The sequence below is a fragment of the Festucalex cinctus genome, chromosome 16, assembly GCF_051991245.1.
Source record: "Festucalex cinctus isolate MCC-2025b chromosome 16, RoL_Fcin_1.0, whole genome shotgun sequence".
NCBI classification, from domain to species: Eukaryota; Metazoa; Chordata; class Actinopteri; order Syngnathiformes; family Syngnathidae; genus Festucalex; species Festucalex cinctus.
The window spans coordinates 16,377,501-16,405,494 of NC_135426.1; the positions used below are offsets into that span (position 1 = coordinate 16,377,501).

Here is a 27,994-nt window from a genome sequence, read left to right on the forward strand (position 1 = left end):
TTACGTTAAACAACACTAAAATGACCGTAATGCAATTAAACGCAGCAGCGACGAAAACGACGACGCATGGGAAACGTTTAAAGTAAAAAGCGTGCAAATTCACTTCCACAACTATAAATATTTATAAAATAGATAAAAATATGTTCTAAAGTGAATCAAAAGGTTCCTTACCCTGATGACATGTTTCAAAATGGTCGTTTTCGCGCGCGTAGCTCCAGACGTGTTGCTCGGTGCTCACTGTGCCTCCTCTGTGCTGCATTGAGCTACTACTCGGAAAGTAGGTCAAAGAAACTTGGCAGGGGTTGCCATTTCCCTTCTCCCGCAAAATGTGACACACATTCTCGTGTCGGCCTTGCATCATGTTATTTTTTCTGGAGCCGCGCCCACCACCTTCAGTCACGTTGCATTGCAACGTGAGCACACTTTTTCTTTTTTCTTTCTTTTTTTTTTTTTGCACAAATGTATAGCCAGCCACTACTCTGTTCTGTGTAGTATATGGCAGGAAAAATAAACATTGTTGGGTGCATTGCTAAATTGTGTATGGTGCAACAATAAAAAGTCAGCTTTTTGACCTGTGTCTGAGCAAATGTCACCATACGGAATATCAAACCAGATTTCCTGTCCAAACATGCTAAAAATGTTAGATGCAAGCATCCATTTTTTAGCGCAATTCTTAAAATGTTAATCAAACTAGATGACAAAAGAAAGAAAGAAAAAAACTTGACTTTGATAGACATCCCCACCAAATTCCATGATGATCTTTGGGTGACTGGGGCCATTTTTGGGGAACTTTTTTGCAACAGTCCTCACGACGGAGTCAATTTTGGATGGTTGTGCTTGGGACTAAGAGAATAAGGAAAAAAATGCACAGTGGTGAAATTTGATTCTTGTATGATTCTTGTACTTTAGGGGCTTTTGTTTCAGTTAGCAACCAGTCCAAGGTATCCCCTGCCTACTGCCCAAAGCCAGCTGAGATAGGCTCCAGCACCCCCGCGACCCTTGTAAGGAATAAGCGGTCAAGAAAAGAAAATGGAATGTTTCAGTTATTGCAGGAGTTCGGTGAGAATTGCGATTTTTCTTTGCTCATTGCATCACTTCACCTGCCATTATGACACCCCCTGTCTGTTCTTGTTGTGCCACAATATATTGGAGGTGTTAAGCCAATTGTGTTAAGCAAACAGTATTTTGAGCACAAGCCAACCCCCACAGGGGTCTCGTGTAGTCTGCTTTATGGCTGAAATCTTGATGATATCAAAACAGATATGGTCACCACCATCATTGAGGCCATTGTTTCCGTGTGACAGCCACCGCTATACGAGTACTTATGTCACTCCTGTGGAATGCGGAAAAACAGTATTCACATGTTGACGAGCTAAAAAGGGGAGGGGAAGGCGCGGTCTTGGTTTGCTTGAGGTTCAAGGGGGCTCACTTGACAGCACAATACAATTAAAATGCATTATTTTCAGCATAAGGCGGCACGGTGTTTGAGTGGTCAGCACGTCCGCCTCCCAGTTCTGAGGACTCCGGTTCGAGTCCAGGCTCCGGCCTTCCTGGGTGGAGTTTGCATGTTCTCCCCGTGCCCGCGTGGGTCTTCTCCGGGTTTTCCGGTCTCCTCCCACATTCCAAAGACATGCATGGCAGGTTAATTGGATGCTCTGAATTGTCCCTAGATGTGCTTGTGAGTGTGGATGTTTGTTCGTCTCTGTGTGCCCCGCGATTGGCTGGCAACCAGTCCAGGGTGTACCCCGCCTACTGCCCAGAGCCAGCTGATAGGCGCCAGCATTCCCCGTGACCCTTGTGAGGAATAAGCGGTCAAGAAAATGGATGGATGGATGGATGGATGGATGGATATTTGCAGCATGTCAACTAGTATTTTGAAGGGACTTGGGTTAGGGCTAAGGGAGAATTTAAAAAATAAATACATTTTTCCACCAGTTTTCCATTTTATGGTGCAAGAAATCTGTCATTTCCCTCATGAAGCAACTATTGCAGGACCTAAGACAGTGCCATTTGAGCTCTTTCATTATGATACATAATGCTTAGTTAGCCACCTGACCCAATTCCCTAATAACCCACTAATCTGTGTCAAGTGGCTGTCCATCATCATATTTGAGGGGCCATGGCTGGAAAATGAGGCCTTGAGTAGTATTATTGTCAGCACTCTGGCCTGTTATTTACACTCATTTTACTGTGCTACATTCAAATCCTAATCTTCTTCTTGATGTCTTCGGCCCCCTTTCCACCCCTGCACGCATCCTAATTCAGGGCTACACTTGGCTATTGCAACCATTGTCTTCCCTCTGCAGTCCTTGCCCCTTGAATAAATTAGCTTGTCCAGGGGAAAAAAAAAGAATCCCATACAATAATGTGAAGTGAATGTGAAAAATCTGTTTGTTTTTTTTGTTTAAACCATTCAAGTGTCAGGGTGTGGTGAGATTTGCAGTGGATGTATCAAGGACACATTATGTAGTATTTTCCTCCAATGCATCATTTTCCCGGAGTGAAAGGTCTCATTGAAAAGCATTAGACTTTGATTTGTGAGGATTCTTTTGATTTGAAAAACGGGATCAAATGTTGACTACTCCGGCTTGTGTCCAAGTCGCGTGCAAAAGAAAGACAATAATGAACGTTGCATTGCAGAAATATCTGAAATGTTTGTATTTCATTGACATCCTTTTTGCATTTTGGAACTTTTGCACAGACTGCATCCTTGGAACTTTGAGTAAATTTTGGTATTTGAGGGCATGTCACAATCAACCTTCTCACTTTTTAATAACCACCAACAAGCGGGTCAAAAGTATTTCAACGAAATGTAATGCCATCAACCTGTTATGTGCTTGAGTGCACTGAGGAGCTTGTGGACGACATATTTGAAGCAGATTCCTGAATAGTGAACGTGGGCGTGCCCCGGCTCTTTCCCGCCTTCCTCTCATGTAAGAGTTCCGAGAAAACGTCGCCGCTTTTGGAGCGTGTGAGTGTGGTGGGTGGGAGTGTTTGTGTGTAACCGTGTGTGTGTGAGTACCAGACAGGAAGTAACATGGGCTCCTTTCTTTGACGCAAAAGTGCACTAGTTGCCCAACAGAGTCTGTCAAGGGGAACACGAGTGTGTATTTCTCAAAGCAGGTTTTACAATTTCAAGTCAAATCAAAGTAGCTTAGAGGGACAAATTTACGTGTGGTAAGTGGGGCCCAAGATGACTTGCCCCAACTTGACTGTGGAAAATCATCATCATCACAACAATGTGAAGTGAGAAAGAGGCCAATGAAAGGGGAATCATACACTTTTCACTATACAAAAAATTACTATGCTCACGTTATCCCTTTTTTCTTCTTCTTTTGCAAAATGAGCAATTTGCTTGATATACTCACAGGACGTAACATTAGGTACACCTGTAATATTGAGTAAGAAAAGAGCTTTACCGTAACGTATCTTTTACAAAACAATAATAGTAACATTAATTTTACTTTTAATTAGAATATGTGTTAATATTTCATCCTGTCTTAAGTACTTTAGAAACACTTGGTGCAGTACGTTTATATACAATACAAACAACCGTCACATTGATAAACATTATAAACATTTTTATATAATAAATACAGGTACCAGTTTGATAATTTCAACGGAAAAAATATATATAATGGAATGTAATGTTGATGTTGATTAAATAAATAAATAAATAAATAATAATAAAAACATTTTTTTCATAATCCATAATATGTGACTGGCTCTGATGACTTAAACATAAAAATGAGCTGCGAAATATGAAACTTGAAGATGAAAAATTATCACGATGGTCCTCTCAAAAGAGTCATCATGACACCCCGCCCCAAAATGCACACATAAATACAATAGTGTAGTGTCCCTCGTGTATTACTTGGCATGGGGTGTTGAGACCAAACAAACAAACAAACAAACAAACAAAAAACAACTGTTAACCATCACATTTTCATTTTCTTTATGTAACCAAAAGTATTTGAGACGTCACATCCATGATAAGTTATCAATAAAATGTTCATATCTTCTTCCTAAGGTACTGGTTGCTATGGACATTTGATGTCATTTATTGCGACCCTGTGAGGATAAAAGCTAAAGAAAATAGATAATGTCAAAAGGTGTCTCTTAACTTGAGCCTGTAGCGGCATCTCGTGTTCAATAAATCGTCACTAAACTGACAGGAGTGTCGTCCTAAAATGTCTGCTATGAAAATAAAAGACTGCAACTGTTTCCTTATGACTACAGCGTCCTCTGCTGGTGGAAATTGGGAATGTCTTTAAAAAGCTATTTAAAAAAAAAAAATCATTTCCACTGATGGCCTCCAGCCTGTTTGGTAGTAAGTACATGGTGGGGGGTGGGGAGGATAGTCCTGTGTATACATGACATGTCGCACACTGTGTTGTGATGTCTCGTACCGAGTATGTGTCACATTCCTGGGAACAAATCTGAACAACAACCAGAAAGCAGCAGCAAAAATCACATAACAAGCAATATTGTTGCTGTTGTTTTTTTAAATTTATCTTTGTGCAGCATTTGACAAGCTTGTAGTAATAGTTTCAAATGTCCTGTTCCAGTAAGTCCATTTAGCAGTCATGGCAGAGACGTGTGGAATTTTTCATTGGCTGGCCCCAGGGGCAGCATGCTGTCTGTGCCTGTGCCTGTGCCTGTTGCTGCCGTTTCTTCCTCTCTTTTTGTTTCCACCCCATCCCTAACGTCTCTCACACTTTTTTTTACTTTTGTTTTTCTGTCAGCCAGGAGGTTGTTGCAGGTGATCAATCGGTTGCTGTCCATGGCCTGTCCTCCCGCTGTCTCCTGCTCCTACACCGTGGTCCTTCTCCCGCTCAGGACGAGCCTCTGCAGTCTGGACGCGCTTCGCTTCTACTTGTGGGTGAGTGATGGATCCACATCAACAAATTATTGATTTGTTACATGTCAATAAATGACGTTACTCAGCACAACGCATAACAACAATAAGAGCTACTGTTATTGGACAGCTTCAATCAAAACGTTTTTGTCCATGTACTTGACTATAAGAGTACGTATCGGTCCAACTCCTCACTGACAATACTGTACAAACAAGTGCTAGCTTGCAAGAAAGCCGTTAAGCGCTGACACAATATACCCAAAGGGTGGCGTGGTCTGCATTCAGTAATGACAAAAGGACTTTGCACCACACCTATTTGTGTTTCTACTATCTGATTTTGGCTTCGTGTATCGGCTACATGATGTTTTATACAGGGCAGACAGTACACACACACACATATATATATATATATATATATATATATATATAAAATCACTTTACAGTTCTCCAACAAGCACCAACCAAGTAAATCAGGAAGTAAAACTACCTATTGTCCATGTTTATTCATCTTCCCGCCTGTGACTCTTCCAAGTTTGGCTGCACACTGAGTTAAAATAATAATAATAATAATAATAATAATAATAATAATAATAATAATACAACTAATAATAATAATAACGCTTTCATGAATTTAAATTAATCTCCAGGGTTAATACTTTAATTTTTGCCGCCCTAATATATATAGAAATCAATAAAGCAATCGGTCATAACAGAATTAGAAAGACCTCTTTAAATTGGAGATATTAATTGCAGAAATCATACTAATTTTATTTTGTAGTATTTTGATTTTATTTGATTTTGTTGCATCATCTTTAAATTATTATTTAATAAAAACCTTTAACAGAATAAGACCCGTTTGAACAAACTGATTTTATACATAACAAATTTTTGTTTTATAATTCATTAACTTTTTTTTCAAAATCTTTATGTTTTTACTAATAATGTTTTTCTCAATTTAAATAGTGCATATATTGTTCAATTAATGAATGTCTTGATTTTTATTTTATAACCAGCATAATAAAGTAAGTGGATTGGATTGTTGTCTTGTTACTATTACACTCAATGTTGTTCCTGAATGGAATTTTGATTGATTTTAATTTAGGACTTGATCTGCAAGTTCCTATTTATTATCCTGTGATGTTTTCCATCTTGGCTCACGTGTTCAGGTAGAGGAAGCATATCTTTGAGACAGTTGACCACCATGTTATTGTGACAGTGTCAGCTTCCTGCTTAAGGCTCAGAATAACAACTGAGTGGAAACTTATTGTCACCTCGCTACAAATAGTGTCCGTGCAGTCACTTCAAATAATTCCTAAATATAGACGTTAAACACGCAGGTTGTTGTTCCATTTGGGCCTTTGCTTGTGTGCTTTGAATCCAAACGAGCCTGGCTTTTGCTTTGCCTTTCAGATTAAGCATCTGAAGGATCTTGAAAAAGAAAAGGACATCCTCTACTGCGGTGTGGAAATTCTGGAGCAGGCCCGACTCTGGTACCACCATCAACTCGAAAAGAACAGGGCCCGGCAGGATAAGGTCGACAACAAAAGTTGGGTCAACTCTTGTCAAGAAGATGTAGCAAAGGTACCAAACTTTCACGATACGGTGGCAAAAATCAAACAAGTCAAATTTTTCACAAGTTTTAGCCATGCAAGTCTTGAAAATGAAAATCAAACAAGTCTGGCTTGAGTCAAGTCATGTGAGTTGAGTCGCCCATCTCTGGTCTATAGCTCGTACCGCTTTTTGGTGTCTCCACAGGCCCGTTCCTTCTTGCTAAGGTCACACATGCAGCGGGTGAAGGCATCTCTGGCTTCTCTCATGGCTGAGCCCAACGACGCAAGCGCCAGCGGGGATGATGCGGAAAACAGCGCCCTCCGGTGGCAGCACACCCTACTCACGCAGGTCAGCTCCAACTTGCTCCATCACGATATTTTACAAATCCTGCTTGTAAAAATGAACATTCAATATCGTGTGTACAGTATTAAAATCGCTTTAGTATTTTTTATTTATTTATTTATTTATTTATTTATTTATTACTAGGAGGTGAGTCACAAGAATGGGCAAATCTCCATGCTTGAGATGGAAAAAGATGCGCTCCTCAAGCAACTTTATCAACAATAAACTGTCAGGTGTCCTCATTTGTAAATATTTAAGTTATTACATGTAACATCATTTGTCTGGCACATCGTGGCCATGGTGAAGGAATTTGGTGAGACTGCATAAAGTTTGTAACTAACATCACTTCCTGTCATTATTATAAAATGATTTATTGTCTAAACTTCACATCAGTTGGTTTGCACAATGCACAGGTTGATTTCATTTTGTATTATTTTTTGCAAGGTTCTCTCATTTTGACTTTTTTTCTTTAAATATTTTTATAATTTTACCTGCAGCATATTGAAATGTTTGCAGAATTGTTTCTCAGTCCATTATGAAAATAATTTGATATACAGTGTACTTAAGTATTGATATAGTTTGATATAAAATTGTAAATGACAGACTCAAGACAAAAACCATATCCAGCATTTGGTTGAGTATTAAGTGACCCCCCTTAAGCCCACCATTTTCCATTTCCGTTGCACGCATGTGGGCTCTCTGCCTCGACACGCCGACCCGTCCTGGTGGTCGCGTACTGATCTTAGTTGTGCTGATAAACTTTATCTAAGACAGTCATCACGCAAGTTTACGGGAATTTTTGGCCCCTCCTCTCACCCATTTTTTTCCCCAGAAGAGCCAAGAACATGAATCTGAAAACAATATTACTGGCTATGCTATGTTGTCTTTTGAACTCAAATGGTGTCACTTGCAAATGGTGACAATGAGTGACTAAAAAAAATTACAAAATTTGTCTTGTATTGGTTTTCTTGAGTGGATGATTTTGTTGCATATGTGTCAAGGGCTAAATTGTAAAGGGATCTCACCTCTCCGTCATGCTCTAGTGAGCAATTTTTCACACTTCCTGCAAGGAATCCGATTAAAATCAGCCTGTGCGCGTCCAAAAAGAAAACATCCATTATGGAGGAGGCTTTCATTGAAGTAGCTTCATGCTCTTCCCTTCACAGTGCAACTGAACCATCAAGACCATGCAGGGTGCCAGCACTTGATGATTTACTGCATATGGGTCCAAATTCACATGCCAACCAACTTTGTTTTGGAAATGTAACGCCTCGCGCTTCAGCTAAAATGCACTCGATAACGGGCATGTCCAAATCCTGTACGTACAATGTCAATGTCATGTTTTGTTTTCCTTCCAATTTTGGATGTTTAGTGAAAATCTCAAGTCGCTTCCGTGCAGGTCTGCAGAGGTGGGAAGAGCTATAGAGGGGTCCTGATAAATTAGGAAAACTTCCTGTCGAGGTTGTGCCGTATGTTACACGTGCACTTGCAACAAGCTGTCATTCAAGAGCGTCAGAAATGCAAAATATTGTCTTTGCATAATTTACATTTTGAGTGTTCAACTCACAACATGTACTAACAGTAGCAATATTGAGCACTTGATGGATTATTTTTGCCATTCTCTCTCTCTCTCTCTCGCTCTCCTTATTGGTGTATATGAAGTCTTGTTTTATCAGATACAAGAGTGGGTCAAATTATGCAAAATGCATATATTTTTATTTAGCTTGCATCTTACCTGACCAATTTTTTTCTTACCTGTCCAATACTGCTTTCGAATATTATTCCCCGTTGTTCATGGTACATGTAAAAAAAAAAATTTCAATAAAATCAAGTTTTAGGGGAAACCGGGGCTAATTGCATCACTATTTATACTTTGATATATTTCTTGGCATCAATACATCATATATAAACACAATGTATAACCAGATGAAAGACCAAAGTCGTGGGTATATTTTTCGTATTCATGTCATTTTCGTAGTTTGTGTCAATGCGGTTATAAGCCATCAAATAGAGGGAGTGAACATGTGACATGTTACCCCGCCAATGGGTAAGCTGTCATGTTAGATTTTGCAACTAAACAAGGGGAAAAAAATATCCTTGTTCTCCTGTTTTGTTTTTTTTGTTTTTACAGCCAGAGAAATTGTTTATAATTGACAGTTTAGTCATCGAGCAAACTTTAACATAAATTATGAAGTAAATTAAAGTCCTCAGGAACTGTTGGCATGTCGGTCATAGCTTTCAGCCTCAAATGTCTGTTTTGTTTCCCTTAAACTGGAAACTTGAGATTAAATTTAATTTAAAAAAAAAAAAAAAAAGCATTTCAGTTAATGGATGGATGTTTCATAATGAAACTTAAACCAGTCCTGACGTGTGGGCATTCTGTAACAACTGGAAAATCAATTTTTATCAATATGAAACAAAACATAGGAAACTAATTTCCTCACTCTTCAGACTCATCACCTGAAGAACAATTCTGACACACGTAAACAGAGTTGCCAGAGGTGCATTTTTCATTGGCCCATTCTTTGCATATGTGACAACAAACCCCAAAATGGCTGAGACAAGTTGCCCCAAACGACCATGTTGGCTAATACTTGCTCTATAGTTCAAAGTTAGCTTAAAACAGAGCAGTGACTGAGGCATGACAAGATGCCTGAATCTCTCCTCTAACGAGTCCACACAATTTACTGCTAGGATTTGTCTATGTACGACGCCTGTTTCAAAATATATGATGTTGAAAAAGTTTACTTTTGGCACTCATCTCAGCTCACAATGTGCTATTCTCTTTTTAGAGAGTACAAAATCCCTGACCATTTATACGAAGAAAACTGGTATCCCACTTTTTTGTTGCGCCCTATGGTGGAGAAGAAAATTGCAATGTGACAACTAACCCGTGATACAACTACCTATTTTTGGCCCAAGATGGAAAATGTCCTCAATATATAGGAGTTCTATATATGACTACTATCCAAAGTCTTCATTGGCATTTAGGCCGTTTGTGTCCATTCTCGGCTACGTTCACGTCCAAAAGGCCTTGCAGATGTTTGATATAGTCGATGGCGGCCCGGAGTGTCTCCACCTTACTGAGCCTCTTGTCGTCGAACTCTTTGGGCAGGCGCTCCCGGAGGCGCGCGTAACCCTCGTTGACGCAGCGCACCCGGTGGCGCTCCCTCTCGTTCCTCTTGCGGATAAACGCGGGCTCCAGCGAGTATTCACACACGCTCACCGGGCCGGGACACGGGTAATAGTGCAGTCCTCCGTATGGCAACTTGGGGCTGCGCTGGACACGCTCCAGGTAAGCCGGCTCCAGGTGGAAGGAGGGCAGACCCAAGTGGTGACGCGCACCGGTGATGTCCACGGAGAAGCAGTGGAGCGCCAGTGGGGCAATAGTATATGGCTCCATCATGTCATTAAGATAAGACATCCTGAAAGTAAATGTAATGAGTTCATAACGATTGCAAATGTGTCATTGTTCACATTGAAACTTACCCTATTTGTGACGCTTTAAACTCATCCCAAGATTATTTGAAAACAATTGAAGAAACCTGTACAAAAAAAAAAGGCCTCTTCTCAATGATGACTTGAGTCTGTGTGACAAATTGGAGCTTTTTTCATGCCACACTGTGCGGTGGGTGTGATTTGTGGAGGAGATCTGAGAGATAACGTTTTCTTCGGTCTCAAAAATAAATGCGCGTGCGCGACGATCCACAAACGCACATTCGACAACTCACAAGCAAGTTACGGAAAATGCACACACAAAATCTAAAAAAAGATGTGAAAATCACGGATGTATTTTTGAATCTCAATAACACGCGGGAATCCCACATTTATTTGTGTGAATAATTTTGAGACAAATCTTTCCCCATGTTGTGGGGACTAATGATATCTACATTTATAAAATGAACAGATACAAGTATGATAGTAATAATAATAATAATAATAATAATAGTTGTGAACAGGCAACTGCAGGTGATACAGGATCAGAAAAATTGTGGTTCTATCTCACATTTCTAATAATTATGCATTTCTATTTTTGTAAAATAAACACAAAATGACGAATCGGTCAACTCATTACCACTTTTGTCATCATTTTAAAAAAGAAATGACACAACTTCAGAAATGACGAACGCTCCCTTTGAAAAGCTGCCGTTCCTCCTCCGCGATTGGCTGAAAACGTGTGCGTCGTCATTCCCGTTGCACGCACATTGTGCCTCTGAAACGCCCCTACAGCCCTTTCCCCCATCATGCACCGCGGCATGACTGAGGAAAGATGGCGGAAGGAGGAGCGGCCGATCTGGAAACCCAGAGAGGAGAGGTCGCGGCACTGATGAAAATACAACTAAAGAAGGGCGACACTTGGTAAGATTTGGATTCGACCCATTTTAAAAGCGCCGCTGACCTCGGCCGCGCCTGTCGACGCCACGAAGGAGGAGAAAAGTGGCGACTGCGGGGACGTGTTGACAGTTAGCTTCGAGTTAGCTGTCAGCTTCATGTGTTGTCAGCTACCCTCCCTTCAGTTACATACATTTAAATGACGTCATTCTCGAGTTACCATGTCTGTCCCCTCATATTTTCGTTCAGCGCTTTTTAATTCATGACATGACTGTGGGACGCCCGCTTTATTGATTTCGGTGTGGTCAAGCTAATAGCTAATACCGAAGCTGTCAGTGGGTTCCCGTTCGGCGACTTGTTTAGGGCGAAGTCGGAAAATGACGCACCTGTCAAAATCAGAGAGCCAGCTGGCCACACTTCGAACAACCCGAACTCTGGAAAGTGACTACTACCATTAAACTCATGTTTACCTCTTAAAAGTTAGCATACCTTCTTTCAGACATCTGAAAACCATCCATGTTTAAATCAAGCATGTTCAGTCTCAAGTAACGATAATTCATGTAAATGTATTTATTTTGTCATCATTGCAGGTACCTGGTAGACAGTCGTTGGTTCAAACAGTGGAAGAAATATGTGGGATTTGATAGTTGGGACAAATATCAAATGGGTGACCAGAACGTCTACCCGGGACCAGTTGATAATGCTGGCCTTCTCAGAGGTAAGATGACCTATATCCTTAGACACTAAATAACTCCAAAAGAATTAGAATGGAGGAGTTGTTCTGGCAACTCTAAATCAATAGCTCAGACTGGATCACAAACAGAGTTGTTAACGGGCTCTCTCTCTCTCTTTCTTTTTGCAAGGTTCAATTCTCTGTGTTTTGTGGTCATTGTGGGGTTGCTTTGTACCTCCCTTGTTTGTTGTGCTCATCGGGCCTTTCTGCATACCCGCTCCCCCCTCTCCTTACCTCTAGATATGGATGTTCAGGTCATCAAGGAGCACCTCATCGACGAGCTTGACTACATTTTGGTCCCCACAGAGGGCTGGAATAAGCTTGTCAGTTGGTACGGGCTGATGGAGGGCCAAGAGCCAATTGCACGCAAGGTATGACTTGGCAGAATTGTGGAAATGTGTTGCACGGTAGAGAAATACTATCCGTCTCCTTTTGAGTGTGTATCTGATAAATAAAAAAAAAAAAAAAAGAAGTTTGTGCACAAGGTGTAAGCTTGTAAATCAGATGACATGACTGTGTTCTTGTTTATTGTACATGTAAATTTATCTTCCCCCCATTGATTTAAATAATGTTTTTGCCCACGGGACGAATGACAATTGTTTGTCGGTTACAGCAAGCAGCGGCATTTGTGTCAGTCGAAACAACTTTGCTATTGTCAGATGCCATCTGCACATTTGGCTAGTCATGCTATCATGGCTGCCGATGTGTTGCGCTCCGTCTTCACTCCCACCCTCTCTCTCTCTCGTCCATTGACCCTCCCATTTGGCCATGTATGCGCTGGGACGTATCGGGTGGCCGAAGGGTTTCTATTTTCAGGCAACGTTCTGGATGACTGAAAAGCTACATGGAGCGAGCTCCGAGGCACAACATGCAGGAGGTTCATCATCCTTTTTATTGATCTCGTGTGGAGTCACCATCCCGCTTTCCGTGTTTTAGGGGGTAGGGGTCACACACGAGGACTTGAATCACGAGATTGGCGCTCTTTCTCTTGCTGGCACTGGCCGCATGATTGTCCTTGTTGTATTTGAAGTGTAGCGTGGCCTGCTGAGGTCAGACTGAATCCGAGTGGCGTCACTGGAAAGGGAGGTAGGAGGGATAAAATCTTTTGGCTCAGTCCTGATTTGAGGAATTCTTCCTGGGAGTGACTTTTCCCTCCTAAGCTCACGGACGCTGGAATGTTGGGCCCACTGGGAGTCTTGAGGTTTGGGACAGCGACGAGTGTTGAGGGAACTTGAGCTAGTGTGCACGGCTGTCGCAATTCTGCTGGACATTTGTTCAATTGCGACTTGGGGAATATGAATTAAAGAGTGCATGTGAGTGAGTGTGCGTGTAATAGTCGTGCAGTGTTGAAATTAATAGGCAGGGACCCCTCAGCTGTTTCCACAAGGTGCTGCTAATTTAGGCCTTCCACTCTTGACTGAGGTTCTGTCAGCCGAGTGGCAAAGAAATGCCTTCACAACATTAAACGCGAAATGAATGCTAAGTGTATATACTTGACTTGAGGACGCATTGGTCTCAGTTTTTAATTTCACGAAATGGTGATTTCAGTGTTGGATACTTTTGTTCTCAACGTAAAAGTGTCTGATGTATGGTTGCTAACATGAGGCTTGTGCATGTTACAAGATGGAAGGCTATTGCAGAGGGAGCAAACTCGAGCGCCGTCCTGCCAAATTGAGATGTTTCCCTCCTCCAATATGAGCGGATCATTTCAATCAGGTGTGTTGGAGGAGGGAAACATCTAATACAGGCAAGACGGTGGCTCTCGACGACCGGCGTTCCCTGTACTTAATAAAGTATGCTTATGGTTAGGGCTGTGCAATTAATCGGAATTCAATTACAATTTCACTGATTACTCCCACACAATTACAAAATCAGCATAATTGTAAATAAATAAAATAAAATAAATAAAACAATAATAATAATAATAATAATTTTGAGTTGATTAAATGTTATCCATTTGCACCTTCTTTTTTTATTTTTTTTTTATTTTTTTTATTTAAAATAACTAATTTAATAAATTGTGGTCCAAAAGTAACTTGAATAGTGTTTCAAAGAATTTTATTTGTCTTAATATTTTTTACATTTCAACATACCAAAAAAATAAATGAGCATTCTCATTGTGATTAATATTTTATTCATAATCGAGCAGCCCTACTTGCGGTAATATCCCCATCTTGTGTATCTTTCCTAGGTGGTCGAGCAAGGTATGTTTGTGAAGCACTACAAGGTGGAGGTGTACCTGACAGAGCTAAAGCTATGCGAGGACAGCAACATGGACAATCTGATCACCAGGCGCTTTAGCAAGGCCGACACGATCGGTAAGTCATGTGGATTCCCCACCACATTGGGAAATACTCCAATCTTACTAAATTGGTTTGAAAATTCACTATTTCAGGCTAATAATGTATGTTTGTTCACCTGTTTATGCCAGCGAGGCATAGTGACAGAAAGAAAATTGAAATACAATTCCTCTAGATTTCACATGTAATTGCGAGTAAATTAAGCCAAAATGAGCACCATTTCAGTATGTATATGCTTGTGTGACAATTTCTTGTGTGTGCTGTGAGATTTCTAATGTAGAATATTAGGTATATACTGATTTATTGGCCGGGCCAATTATCGGTGTCAATATTCAGCATTTTGACGAATATCAGCATTAGCCTTTTAGAAGAATCATACGGCTGGTAATGTATCAAGAAGAGATGCTGCTGATCCTGGGAACTCGCTGCACCTTCTGTTTTTGTTTGAATTTTTAACTAAGATAAGTAAAAATTTAATACCTCAAGATATTTTGAAAATTTGGAAAACTTTATTTACTGTAGAAGGCAATAGGTAGCTATTTACTTGTTTAAGTTTTTATTTAACTTATGAAGACATGCGTCTGCCAATGGGAGAGCCCTCAACTTTTTGATACAATTTTAAAACAAAGCTGTCTATTGACTAAGATTTTTTTAAATCCAATATTTTACAAATCCTAGAAGTTGCTCAATAAACATAGGCGAAAAAAAATCAAATTTAAGAGTTGCAGTTTGTGTTTTTTAGTTTTGATGATATTTTCCCTTTTTTTTTTTTTTTTGTGAAAATGAATATCAGCTCCAAATATCGGTTATCGCCGTCCTTGACTACTAATAATCGGTATTGTCCCTGAAATAACCAAATCGGTCCATCTCTACCTTGACCAAGTCTAGGTTGGCAAAAAACACAAAAGAAAAGATTCTGACACAAAGGCATTTGGATGCATAAAGTGCCTGCTTTTCTCAGCTATGCATTTCTTTTGGAATAATGTACACTTTGTATTGCAGACCTAATAGAGAAGGAGATGCGCAAACTCTTCAGCATCCCCGATGAGAAGGAAACCAGACTTTGGAACCGGTACATGTCCAATACCTTTGAACCTCTCAACAAGCCCGACAGCACCATCCAAGATGCCGGCCTCTACCAAGGACAGGTTGCGATATTTTTATTTTTTTTTTAAACTCATTGCGCTCAGACAGTTGCGTAATTTGTCAGCGTGACGTATAAGGCTTCACAAAAAAAAAATCAAGCTTTGGGAAAATATTGAAATGTATACCTTTTTTTTTTTTTTTTTTTTTTTTTTTTTTTTTTTTTTTTTTAAATCACTCAATCACTTGCCCTGCATTCGTTTTGACATCTACCTGAAGTTTTGGGATGTTAAAATGTTTATTCTTCCATCATTGTTTGCTGTCTTTTTAAATGATCAATAGAAGGCTCTCTCTCTCACACTAGCTCGCTGGAGTTTTTCCCCGTCGTCACTATTGTGATGTCTCTTGCAGGTTCTGGTAATAGAGCAGAAGAACGAAGACGGCTCGTGGCCTCGAGGCTCGGACGCACCCAAGTGAGAGCAGTCCTGGCTTCTATTTTTGCTTGTTTACCCAAAGGAATAACTTTTGTTTTTCCACAGAAAGTGTTTAATAATGTAGACTGATAAGCAAGCACACGCTGTACTGAGATTGGAGTTCACTGTATGATAGACTCCTAATTAGATGAACTACTGTACATAATCCTTTCGCTACTCATTCTTCCTTTATGACACAGGCCACCCGTTTTGCTTGACCTGTCATTGCTGACATTATTTGGATTCATTTCAGTCCTCATTTATCCGGCACCTTTCTGCAGCTTTTGTTCCCCTCCTCTAACTCATGATCTATTCTTTCTTTTTGAAGGTCATCTGGTGCTTCCAATCTGTGTGCTTTGCCAAAGATCTCGCCTTCATCTCTCACAAACAATCATAACAGCAGCTTCAACAGCAGGAAGTAAGACTTAGCAGTAGCTGAGGGGCAGATGTGTGCAAGTCAACAGCCAGAGATGGAGCCCAGTGTTTGTGCTCACTTTTACTAAATGTATTCCCAAATTTCCATTACTAACTATCACTTTATAGTATCCAATTTTATTCAAATACTATTATCTCTGGCTGCGGATTTGGGGCTTAAAGAAAGTTGAGAAGGATGCACTTTCAATTGACCTTACCGTAAACCACGCCCGCATGACCCAGTAAACCAATCAAGACGCAAGACTGCGACGGCTCGTACGTTTTGCTGCGGACAAACAAAAGCAATCCAGCTCCCTGTAGTGCATTCTGTCCAAAGCCAAAAATAAATCAATAAAATGGTTAAACGCTGTAATCACGGCTTGTGTAAGAGTGATAGCCGTTACCCCGATCGACTAACCGGCGTCCTGCTGTAGTCACGGCTTGCGTAAGAGAGAGTCACTGTCCGGTTTATTCCCTTCCCTAAACCCTCAAACAACTACGAAAAATGTCCGTGCTGGATCAAACTTTGTGGAAGAGCACACACATGATCAGTCGAATCCCTCCAAAATGACCAGAAACTACTATGTCTGCACTAAGGTAATGTTCTCCATTGTTGTTTTTAGCCAAAGGCTAACGATAGCTCCGGGTAGCTAACTGTCCACACGTTTGTTGATTTACCATTTACTATAAATGCCAACAAAACATTGAAACTAGGAGGTAATATAAATTCATTCTTACCCTGCTTGACAGGAATAATGTTGAAGTAAGTGAGGTGACTCTTGTCTTTTCATGACTTCTGCTGAAGCAGACAGCGATGCATATTTCCTTTTTGTTTTTGGGCAAAATTGCATGGTGAGGGAGTGAAGATACCCTTCACTAAAAAATTTAAAGCCCCCTTTGCTTGCTTCAAAGAAAAATATTGGCGTCCTGAAAATACTTGACCGAAGAAATCACAAGGCAGATCTGACAACTTTTCCTTTACAGCGCATGCTGTTTCGCTAATCTTGCCCGAACAATGTCGGAGGGAGCTGCTTGTCGCGTGCCACGGTAAGGTCAAAATGTGATTGATTGCTTTGGAATTCAGTGGCAGCGATGCTCTCTGCTATTGGCCTACTGATCCCCCTGGGCATCTTAGTCAGCATTTATCCCCGCCAGTTAATAGCCAACATCCAGCGTGACACGCTCTTGATTTCACCTGTGTGCACATACGATAGGTTCACGTGTTTGCACATTAGTCTAGTTAGTATGGTGGGAACCTCTGGGTTCCTCACGATAACGATTATCTCACGAAATGACGATACCGCGATTAGTGATATATTGGTCAGGTAATAAATCCACGATAATCTACGATAAAACTACTCAAGACAAACTTATGTTCTTTCAATGAGAAAATAGTTTGTTTTTGGACCATCACTGGAACACAATATTAAAACTGGCGTCTTCTTCACAGTGAGTACTTTAGTGTATTTTCTTTTTTTAAACAGACAACTTTCTAAGAACAAATTTGTGTCTTAAACAATATTGTCATGCAACATAGTCAATTGTTTCATTTTATAAACTGACATTTTTTTTTTTGTGTAACATTGCAAAAATAAATAAATAAATAAAATTAAATATTAAATCAATATGAATATTACTCAGAAATTGTGTGCTTCAAAAAGTTGAAACAAAATGTTTTAAAATGTTAAAATTGAAGATGTACACATTTTTCATATCAATGTATGGAAAACTGAATCAGTTGCTGGACAGATAAATAAATGTCTTAGACAAGTAAAAGTAAGCTCATGAGTCTTCTTCTCCTCAAGACTTCCGTACATTTCCATGCCACATTTTTGAGGCGCTCCCCCGAGTGGCCTGCCAAGTAATTGCTCAATAAATAATGAACAATGGAGCGGTTATTGTGGGTGTATATTAACTACAAATATCGCGATACTTGCGTAGGCGTATCGATAATCAATCGGGAGACAAAGTATCATGATTTATCGCAATATTGATGTATCATCACACTCCTACTAGTTAGTGGATGCCGACAAATCTTATTTCAATGGAACACAGCAGTTGATACAAGTCAAAATCAGGTGAATTGAATCTATGCTACCATCACTGCAATGCTTACTTGCCACCTTTATTAAAAAGCAATGATGTCACTAAACTCATTTTGCATTTCATAAACTGCATTATAATTTAAGTGGGGGAAAAGAGACACTTGTGGCTATTATACAGTTCAACACTGACATAATGATTTCGATAGCGCCTTTCAAGGACGTTTAAAGACTCCTATTGAAATATTGCGTACGTTGTGGCCAGCATGACCGCAAATAGGCGAGTGATGTCAACTGGTAGGCGAGCCTCCTTGTTGAAATCACAGATTGATAAACTTCACATGAGGATGCAGAGAAAGTTCTTATGAAAAAAACAAAAGCCATCCAGTTATTTGAAAGCATCTTTTTCTGGAGCAGGGCATACAATATAGAATTTGGGTAAGATGCATGGCATTCTTTTTCACAACTTTAGATTTTTACTCTAAGCCATCGGCTATTTAATTTGATTTATTGTGCTTAAGATCCCTCAAGGAGAAATCCAGTTAATGAATTTGTTTTTTAAGCATCGGAAAATTCTGATCTGACACATCAGTGCAGTTTTTCCCTTGAAGGCAAGCTGAACCTGAGCTCCGTGCCTTTTCAGCTGGGCAGGTTGGCAGCTAAAGGGACGGAACCCGGCCGGAGGCGACGTCAGCCCTCTGCTAGAGAGCGCTGGTTGTCTGAGGGTGGGAGGAGCTGTCTCCTCGACTGTCCCCGCCTTTATCCTGACATCTTTTTTTATTGCCATGTTTGTTTGTTTTTTGTTACCAAGATATTCAAACACTGCATGGCAAACTTTGATCCACATGCACGATGAATGTGTTTGACCGCGTGGGTTCATGTTGACATTTCACATCCATGCAGCACATTCATTGATTCAAAACTGCATTTCCTTGGCTGATGAGTTTGCTCATGTGACGTTTCTCTGGCAGAAGCGTCATTGTTTCTTCTAAATGATGCATGCGGCCTCTTTTTGTCATACGTAATGGTCCAGCATTACGTAATGCGCGTCTGTCCCCCCCCCCCCCACTAATGGTGGCATTGCAAGGTAGCGACATAGTATCACTGTCCTTTCTGCAACAGCTCCCTCACGATCCTTTCGCTCTTGTCTCTAGTGAGCTCATTGCCATGCGCGCATTCTGGCATGCAAGTGACCTTCAGAGTACTCTTCGTCTACTTTCCTCTTCACATACGGCAGAAGCCCAGTATCATAAAAAAAGCACTTTCTTCAGCTTGTAGTTGATTTATTCACATGCCCTTGCCCCCTCTTTTAAAAGCCCTCATAATACAACCACGGCATATCAAATTACAGAGGTAGTGCCAAAGTGTGTCTTTGACCCAGGCGGTGTGTACACAGGGGTAGTGAATGCGATAGATTGTAAGAACATGCATCAATGTACATTTACAGGAGGAGTCAGGCTTGTGAATACTGCAGCCTCAGCTGGATGCAGTCGATTGGCTTCTTTTTCCCCCACCCGCCTCAGACCCCCACTGCCTTGTACTGTCCGCCCCTCCTCCCCACACTCGCGCGCGCTCTCTCTCTCTCTCTCCTTCTCTGAGCACCTCGAGCTTTGGTAGCGGTACTCTTGAGCATCCTTGTTGCTGCTATAAATATCCGCTGGTAGCAGTAGAGCGGCAGCATCAGCAGGCAGGCCAGAGGGAGGTGCCGGAGACCGGACCAGAGGACAGGACAGGTGGAGGGGATGATAACAAGTCTGCCAAGAGAACACGATGGTTGATGATTAGTTTGTTCCCAGTCAAGTAGAGGACAGAAAGTGTTTTTAAATGTTTAAGTTGTTGACCTGTGCTAGACTTTAGGAGTCATTCAATCAGAGCAGCTCTTCTGGACTATATTCAAACTGGACTGTCAATGGCTGATGCTGGATTACCATTAAGACTTGAGTTGAGAATGGAGCTGCACTTCGTCTATGCCAGAATCTGCAACCCGCACCAGTCTGCCGCTCGTTGAGTTTTGTAGAGACATGTGGGCCGGGGTGGGGCTGAGATGTCATGCTCCTGTGTTGCTGGTGGTGCCTGAGGTCAGAAGCGGGAGAGCTGGACAGCAGGCGGGTGGAGCACCGCGTGCTGAACTGTGAGGCCGGCGCCTCCGCCACCGCCATCACGGCGCTCTCCCTCGACCAGTGGGAGCCCCAAACTAGCAACGCTGCCTCGCAGCCCTCTCAGAGGTCTGCTTGCTGCAAGCAGGCCTTAGCGTGGTCTTTTTAGCAAACAATTGTTTTTCCACACTTATTACTGTAAACTGTGTTGATGCATTTTCAGCCAATCAAACCGTGTTTGACTTGTTTATTTCAGCGTGAAAAATTCAACCTTCAGCCTGCCATCCTACCACACCTACAGTAACAGCTATGACTACTCGGAGCGGAGTCGGCAAAGTGAACATGCGGGCCTGTGTGGGCTGTCAAACCTTGGCAACACTTGCTTCATGAACTCTGCTGTGCAGGTAACAGTGCAAGGGTGCACTTGAATTGAGCATGAAAAGAGTGATGTGCAAGGCAAGGAGAATGTGAATGTCAATAAAGCCCATCCAATCTGTGATTATCACTGTCCTCTGCCGCTCTCATGTGTTCTCAGTGTTTAAGTAATATCCCTCCCCTGACGGACTACTTCCTCAAGGACAAGTACACCAGTGAGGTGAATGAGGACAACCCACTGGGCATGAAGGGAGAGATTGCCAGAGCCTACGGTGAGCTTATACAGCAACTGTGGTCCTGCAAATACAGCTATGTTACGCCAAGGCCTTTCAAGGTTGGACACCACCAAAACAAAAAAATCCATCTTGCTTTTTGCGTTCCAACTTAGCCTGGGTTCCCTTGTGTGTTTCTCACTCCAGACCCAAGTGGGCCGCTTTGCCCCTCAATTCTCAGGCTACCAGCAGCAGGATTCTCATGAGCTGCTGGCCTTTCTCCTGGACGGTCTTCACGAGGACTTGAACCGGATCAGGAAGAAGCCGTACATACAGCTCAAGGATGCTAACGGCCGGCCCGATAAGGTCGGGAGCTGAACGTTCATGCAAGGGGGATCATTGGGAATTAATTAAAATAATCCTTCCTCACAGGTTGTGGCGGAGGAGGCTTGGGAGAACCACATCAAGAGGAACGACTCCATCATTGTGGATATCTTCCATGGCCTTTTTAAGTCCACCTTGGTGTGTCCTGTGTGCTCCAAAGTCTCGGTGACTTTTGATCCTTTCTGTTACTTGACGCTGCCTCTTCCCATGAAGAAAGAGCGCACACTGGAGGTTTATCTAGTCAGACTGGATCCTCTGGCCAAACCCACACAGGTAAGCTTCAGCACCAGCGAATGTCTTCGACATCCTCTCGGCATGGCCTCTCACTCAATTGTTTTTTCTCAGTACAAATTGACCGTGCCAAAAGTGGGCTACATCTCTGACCTGTGTACCTCCCTCTCCCCTTTGTCTGGGGTGCCTGTTGAGAAGGTACGGACATTCCAATGTTCAGATGAGCTCCGTCTTTTAAAAGCTGTCACATGAAAACATTGAGCTTGTTGCACAGCCCAGTATAGACGTTGAATCATTTCAAGTGTCCTTGATCATACAGAAGCACGTGGGCCGGGCAATGTTTTGTCCTTTTCGTTATTGAGCCAGAAAGGCTCTCAGTGAAGTGCAGATCTCCGTCTGCCAAGGAGCAACTATCCTAATTTGGCATCAAATTGCAACCATAATAGCAATTCACTCTTTACATGCGACTGGATCTTGTTGGAGAAAAAAAAAATGCCTCGTCATCTTGCAACATTATCAAAAGCAGAATGAAAGTCCTGGATCTCGACCAAAGTGTAATGCATTCTGTCCTCCACGCAAGTTTTGTGCATAGTCTTTGCATAATCTTGCCATAAAACAACAATAGAACAAAATATACAAGTTGTATCTACCTGAGAGGTGATAGTTTTTTCTGTACATTTTGTTTTAACTTGACTCTGTTGTTTCCCACCAACACGCAAAATCCTCCCCAGATGATTGTCACAGACATCTACGGCCACCGTTTCCACCGGATCTTTGCCACCAATGACAACCTCAGCAGTATCATGGAGAGAGATGATATCTATGTGTGAGTGTCAAATGTTTTGATGCCAATCACTGACTGTATAGATAGACCACTTAGGCAGCCTTTTCTGCCTATAGGTCACCTCTTACAGGTGTAAAGATGAAGTCAATGATGCGTTCTACGAATATGAATCTTCCGTAGGTTTGAGGTCGCAGTGAACCGAGTGGAGGACACGGACCACGTTGTGATTCCGGTGCACTTGAGGGAAAAGTACAAACAGTCAGGATACAATCAGACCAGCACGCCGCTTTTCGGACAGCCTTTCCTCATCGCCGTGCCTCGGACGCTTAATGAGGACAAACTCTACAACATGCTGCTGCTGCGCCTTTGGTGGGTTTATACGCATTTGTGTTTAGTCTCACCAAACATTAACACGTCAATTATTTGTTCATTGCCATTTTTAATGCCTCCCACTGCTTCTCTATGAATGAAAGTGCTCTTGTGTTTGCAGCCGGTTTGTGAGGTCCACTGTAGTGGAAGATGAGGACGACTGTGAAGAGAGCCAGTCAAGCAAACGACACACTGTCAACGGCAATGCTACCAATGGCGTATTGGAGGAGGGGTCGCCAAGTTAGTGAAAGGCTCGTCTTGTTTGAGTTGTTGACATCTTCATTCCAAATCCTTTTTTCTTGCTTCAGGCGAAATGGAGACTGACGAGCAGGACGACGAGTCCAGTCAGGATCAAGAGTTGCCCTCCGAGAACGACAACAGCCAGTCCGAGGACTCTGTGGGTGGCGACAACGAGCTGGAGAACTGCACAGTTGCGCCGCAGCGCTCCAGCAAAGGCCATCAGAGCAGCGGGCACAACAAAAAGAGACTTTTCACATTCCAGCTCAATAACATGGGGAAAAGTGACATCTCGCTCATCAAGGAGGACACGAGGCAGATCCGCTTCGATGAGGGACACTTGCGGCTCAATGGTAGGACGTGCGGTGGAGCCAGCCCGGCTTGAATTAACATTCCCCTCTTGGACTCACTTTGAGGATTCCTATTTCTTAATTACTCATGTGAGTCTGTCATTGTCTTCCAGACCGCTCTTATCTATCTTTGGATTGGGAACCCGAGATGAAGAAAAAGTACTTTGACGACATGGTTGTTGAGGTAAGCATCGCATCTTAAATAGAACTCTTCTCTTATATGCCCTAATGGCCATCAATGTGCATTTTCTCCAGGACTTTGACAAGCACGAGAGCATGGCGTACAAGCCTCAGAAAAAGGCCTACTTCAAGCTCAAAGATTGCATCGAACTGTTCACCACAAAGGAGAAGCTGGGAGCTGAGGACCCCTGGTGAGTACAACATTTATACTCACTGCACAAGCACACTTCATTTGAAGTTGAATACATTTGCATCGAATCATTTCAGAGCTGTTTGTTTAAAAATATATATTGATGCCAAATGATTAAATTAAGCACAGCATATTATGAGCAGTGTTGATGTTTAAACTGTGTGGAACGTTACATTGTCATACAGTAATAGTAGGGGGGAAAAAACAATTATTATTTTTGTATTTTTTTTTTTAATTAATATTTAGGCCTGCCTCCAAAGTGCAGTGCACGTTTACATAATATTTCATGAAACATGAAAAGTTGAAATGAAGCCATGTGTTTGTTTGTTTGTTAGTTAGTTATCTGATTTATAAATTCACTAATTTATGTTTACAACACACTTGGTTGGTAGAATTTTGTGACGCTGTCATTGTGAAAGCTTAAGAAATTGCAAGTCAGTGTTGAGTTAATTAACAACTGTAATGGGGACAATTCATTTTTTTACCTTTGTTTAGCATAACCAAAACATCTGTTTATACATATGTGCGTAAAAAAAAATAAAAAATGGGAGGAGGACCTAGAAAAACATGATCACATTGCAATATTGAGCAGGGAAAGGGGAGAAAAAAAAAAACGACATTCAATTATTTCTCCAAATTGTACAGCGGCAGTACTTGTTGTAAAAGGTTTTCGAAACTGACATGTACCACAATTGTACAGGTACTGTCCAACCTGTAAGCAGCACCAGCAGGCCACAAAGAAGCTGGACCTGTGGTCTCTGCCTCCAGTGCTCGTGGTCCATCTTAAAAGATTCTCCTACAGTCGCTACATGAGGGACAAACTCGACTCGCTTGTTGACTTCCCGCTCAGGTACACATCATCAATGAAATGAACATCTCAACTGGCCTCGTTTACATAATGTTGTCTTTGTAGCGATCTGGACATGTCGGAGTTCCTGATTAACCCCAACAGCGGACCGTGTCGCTACGACCTCATTGCTGTGTCCAACCACTACGGCGGCATGGGCGGAGGCCACTGTGAGTGTCGCTTCTTAAAGTCAGGATAAACAATTGGAGACAGACCTATTATAAGATGTCTGCTCGAGTCGTGGCTGCTGACAGGCACTTTGTTTCATTGTGAGGCGCTCACATCCAAATTCAGCACTTTCAGCATCATTGCGGGTTTTGATGTGTCGTCTTCTCCGTCCCGCTCAGATACTGCTTACGCCAAGAACACAGATGATGGAAAGTGGTACAACTTTGATGACAGCAGCGTGTCGCCTGCCAGCGAGGATCAAATAGTGGTGAGTGTACTCATCAAAAAGACAAGCCTGATGGCACCCAGTGGGAAAGAATCCAATGTGAAATGATCCTAAAAGTTGTATATACTTGACTATTTTAGTTGGATGCACTACATCAGTGAAAAATGTGAAATGTGGGTCCACATAGTCCAACTAAATGATGCTTGTAGAAACATGCCATTAAATTCCATTTCAGCTGAGCACACTCAGTGTGCTAATGTGAGCGCAGGGACATGAAGTGCAAGACATTTTCAAACAGAGGGTCACTTCATACAATCGTAGACAACCCCAGCGTATCATATCTCTACTTATGTCAACCTCTGACGATATCAAAACAAATGCCACACTATTTTGGCTTTAAGCCTTTTTCTCAGCGTACAGTGCACTCAAAAGTTTGTCAATTGTAAATGCAGGCCCACCAAGAGAGAAACCATTTTCCGTTTTATCACTTTTGAAAAATGGCGGAAGTGAAAACGATGGACCGCGACAAGTTGTATTCTCATGGCTCCACTGTGTTCATGTCCAGTCCAAAGCGGGCTACGTGCTCTTCTACCAGCGCCAGGACACCGTCAAAGGCACCGGCTACTTCGCTCTTGACCGTGAGAAAGAGGAGGAGGAAGAGGAAGAGGAGGAGGAAGAGGAAGAAGAAGAAGTAGTAGAAGAAGAGGAGGAAGAGGAAGAAGACGTGGAGGACGATGAGAGCGAAGGCAGACGGAGCGCCTCCTCGGTTCGGGGCGCAGCCTCTCCTGTCACCGCCGCTGCCGCCGCAGCTGCAACCGAGGACCTGAACGAGAACCAGTGCGGTAAGAACGACAATGAGGAGGAAGAGGAGGCGCTCAGTCGAGATGTTCCCGTGAGCGCTAACTGACAAACGGTGACATAAACAGTCGGAGCAAGGAGAGCGCGAGAGATGGGAATCTTTCCATCCAAAGCCATATGGACACACAGCATGGCAAGCAGGTGCCATCAGGCCCACCCGGGCTCGCCAGGTGGAGCCAAAGTGGGCGTGACCTCGGCGCTACGCTGACAATTCAGAGCCCTCCTCACTGTTTGTGTCGCCTGTTGCTTTTTGGATTGAAAAGGACTTTGTGGCCGTTTTGATTGGAAGGCTACATCAAAGCGCTTTATGTTGCCATGTTCATTTTATATCTCTGAGAGAAAGTTGTGATTTTAGTATGTACATATTTGAAAGACGGAGCAGTCTTTGTCATTCTGCGCTGAAGCGTTGTGAACTTGCACAATCACCAACCATCTACTTTTGGTTTTGTTTTTTGTTTTTTTCCCCCCCCACGTTCTTATTGCCAAACACTGCAGTAATTCAGAGATGAATGTGAGGTGACTTTTCTCTGATGTACCCCAACAATGTGTAGAGCAATCTGCCTTCCTTCCTTCGCGTCTCAAGTCTGGACGCTTGTTAGGTAATTTAAATTGAAAACCCCTAAATTAGTTTTGCTCCTGCTGTGACCTTGTTTTGATGCCCAGCTGTCTTTGGTGCCCTCTGTTGGTCTTTTAGCACTCCTGTCTGCAGCAAAATTGATTTTGTGCTCAATTATGACGACGTGCCATCATACATATATAAATGATAATGGTGTCTTCAATGGTCTGCTATGCATTTTCCAGTCTTAACTCCATTTTGTGAGCTAACGACAATGTGGGTGTGCGCGTGCTCAGCCTTAACTCTTAATCTCACACACTTCTTTCCCTCCCTTTTGCATGGCCCCTTTAAACACACTTGAATGTCAACGTGATTTAAGCAGCTCTGCTTGTCATGTCACAGTCACATCTCTCTTTTTTTTTGTTGTTGTTATCCACAGGAGGGCCAGAATGTGAACACTGACCACATGTATGTGATCGCCTTTTTTCTCCCCCTCTTCATAGGCCGCCGTTTAGTTTTGTTGTTTGGCTTTCCCGGGTTGGTTGAATGCGATGGTGACGGCTTCTCGATGAACGTGTGCCTCTCCATGAGGGGTGACATGCTTCTTCTTGTGCTTTTTGGGTGAGTCAGGTTCAAGGAGGGCAGGGGGGGGGAATCCTTTTTGGCATATGGGATCACGATCAGCTGGAGTTATCTTGTGGCAGGTTGTTGTCTCGGTGATGCATTTAATTTAATTTTATTTTTTTTTAATTCTCCATGGTGGAGTGTGGCTCTTTTTTTTCTTTCAGCTGGCAATCCATTGCTTCTTTAGCATCTCCGTGCTTCTTGCCTTGCTTTTCGGCCGACTCACCCCCTTCCGAACGAGCGAGAACGAGACTATACCGTATTGTACATAAGACTTCACTCTGTGAGTGCACATTTGATAAAAGCTTATTTATTTATATGTAAGCATTTAATAAGGAAACTATATATTTAAAACCCTGGCAAGAGTGTAAAAAATCTGAATGAGATAGTGAGGTGGAGTTGCCTGTACTCTTGTCAGGGAGGGTTGGTTTGTTTTTTTGTTTTTTTAAATAACAAAAGGATGGCTTTGTTGTTTTGGGGACTTTTTTTTTTTTTTTTGTACAAAAATAATCCAGGCATCGTTGCATGATAAGGGGTTTCCAGGTTTGGTTGCACTTGAGTTCACTTGGGTTTACATTTGAAATGTGCATGTGTATTTATACACAATGTTCAATAAAGTTGTGTCATGCTTTTAGTGGCTTTTCTTCACTGACAAGTCTGGTGTGTGTGTGTGTAACAAACACATTTTGTGACATTACTTAAACTGCTGAGTTCAAACTAAGACAAATGTGTCTGAAATAGATAATCCAGCAGGGCTGTTTTTATACCCATGCAGAACTTTCAGTTGAGGATTTGGCCCAGCACATTGGCTCAAGATTTTGATCTTAATGTGGGGTCAAAACAAATCCCAAGAAATGGATGACTAGATAGTTGTAGTTAAAAAAATATATTTGATAAACATTTTCTAAGAAGACAAATATTCAACCAAATGTGCTGGGTCAAAAATAATGTGTAAAAGTACACAGTGAATGAGTTGGGAAAATAAGCCAACATTTTCGAGTGTGTAGAATGCCAAATGTCTTTCAATTGTTGTCCTTACAGTTGAATGCAATCAATTGAATGAAAATAGGATGCATCATTGTCATTAACACCCATGCTACTTTTTCACTATTTGTCCCAAATGGATTTGACGGTCCTACTTAAGACATTGGTTTTGTGTTTATCTGCACAACAAGGAAT

General features: G+C 41.9%; 3 protein-coding genes and 1 long non-coding RNA gene across 8 annotated transcripts in view; 2 read left to right on the plus strand and 2 right to left on the minus strand.

Moving 5' to 3' along the window:
- The window catches only part of LOC144004100 (uncharacterized), a 5,866-nt gene extending 5,526 nt beyond the window's left edge, over positions 1-340 (minus strand). Inside the window, exon 1 of the long non-coding RNA XR_013279202.1 lies at positions 172-340. This is a non-coding gene — a long non-coding RNA (uncharacterized LOC144004100). The remainder of the gene's footprint in view (positions 1-171) is intronic.
- The window catches only part of LOC144004096 (suppressor APC domain-containing protein 2), a 12,511-nt gene extending 4,251 nt beyond the window's left edge, over positions 1-8,260 (plus strand). Inside the window, exons 2-5 of the mRNA XM_077501046.1 lie at positions 4,746-4,882; positions 6,269-6,439; positions 6,614-6,757; positions 6,896-8,260. Of these exons, the coding sequence (XP_077357172.1) occupies positions 4,746-4,882; positions 6,269-6,439; positions 6,614-6,757; positions 6,896-6,976 (533 nt within the window). The 3' untranslated portion in view covers positions 6,977-8,260. The remainder of the gene's footprint in view (positions 1-4,745; positions 4,883-6,268; positions 6,440-6,613; positions 6,758-6,895) is intronic.
- On the minus strand, positions 6,893-14,859 carry LOC144004098 (achaete-scute homolog 5-like). The gene is made up of 2 exons (XM_077501049.1): positions 10,241-14,859; positions 6,893-10,176 (listed from the first exon to the last, which is right to left on the minus strand). Exon 2 carries the CDS (start codon positions 10,173-10,175, stop codon positions 9,729-9,731), a length of 447 nt encoding a protein of 148 aa, XP_077357175.1. The 5' UTR covers position 10,176; positions 10,241-14,859; the 3' UTR covers positions 6,893-9,728.
- Positions 10,944-27,449, plus strand: usp15 (ubiquitin specific peptidase 15). Of its 5 annotated transcripts, XM_077501022.1 has the most exons (23): positions 10,944-11,110; positions 11,674-11,801; positions 12,057-12,187; positions 14,008-14,134; positions 15,119-15,264; positions 15,611-15,672; positions 16,001-16,090; positions 17,071-17,133; positions 20,481-20,628; positions 20,760-20,933; positions 21,019-21,177; positions 21,244-21,468; positions 21,541-21,624; positions 22,158-22,252; positions 22,391-22,579; positions 22,701-22,819; positions 22,888-23,169; positions 23,280-23,350; positions 23,422-23,537; positions 24,237-24,386; positions 24,450-24,553; positions 24,731-24,819; positions 25,343-27,449. In XM_077501022.1, the coding sequence occupies exons 1-23, from the start codon at positions 11,022-11,024 to the stop codon at positions 25,682-25,684; spliced, it is 3,183 nt and encodes a 1,060-aa protein (XP_077357148.1). In that variant the 5' UTR covers positions 10,944-11,021; the 3' UTR covers positions 25,685-27,449. The 5 variants fall into 5 exon arrangements, 4 of the variants coding, with proteins under 4 accessions (XP_077357148.1, XP_077357149.1, XP_077357151.1 ...); XM_077501023.1 differs by lacking the exon at positions 17,071-17,133; XM_077501025.1 differs by lacking the exons at positions 16,001-16,090; positions 17,071-17,133.
- The last annotated feature ends 545 nt before the right edge of the window (positions 27,450-27,994 follow it).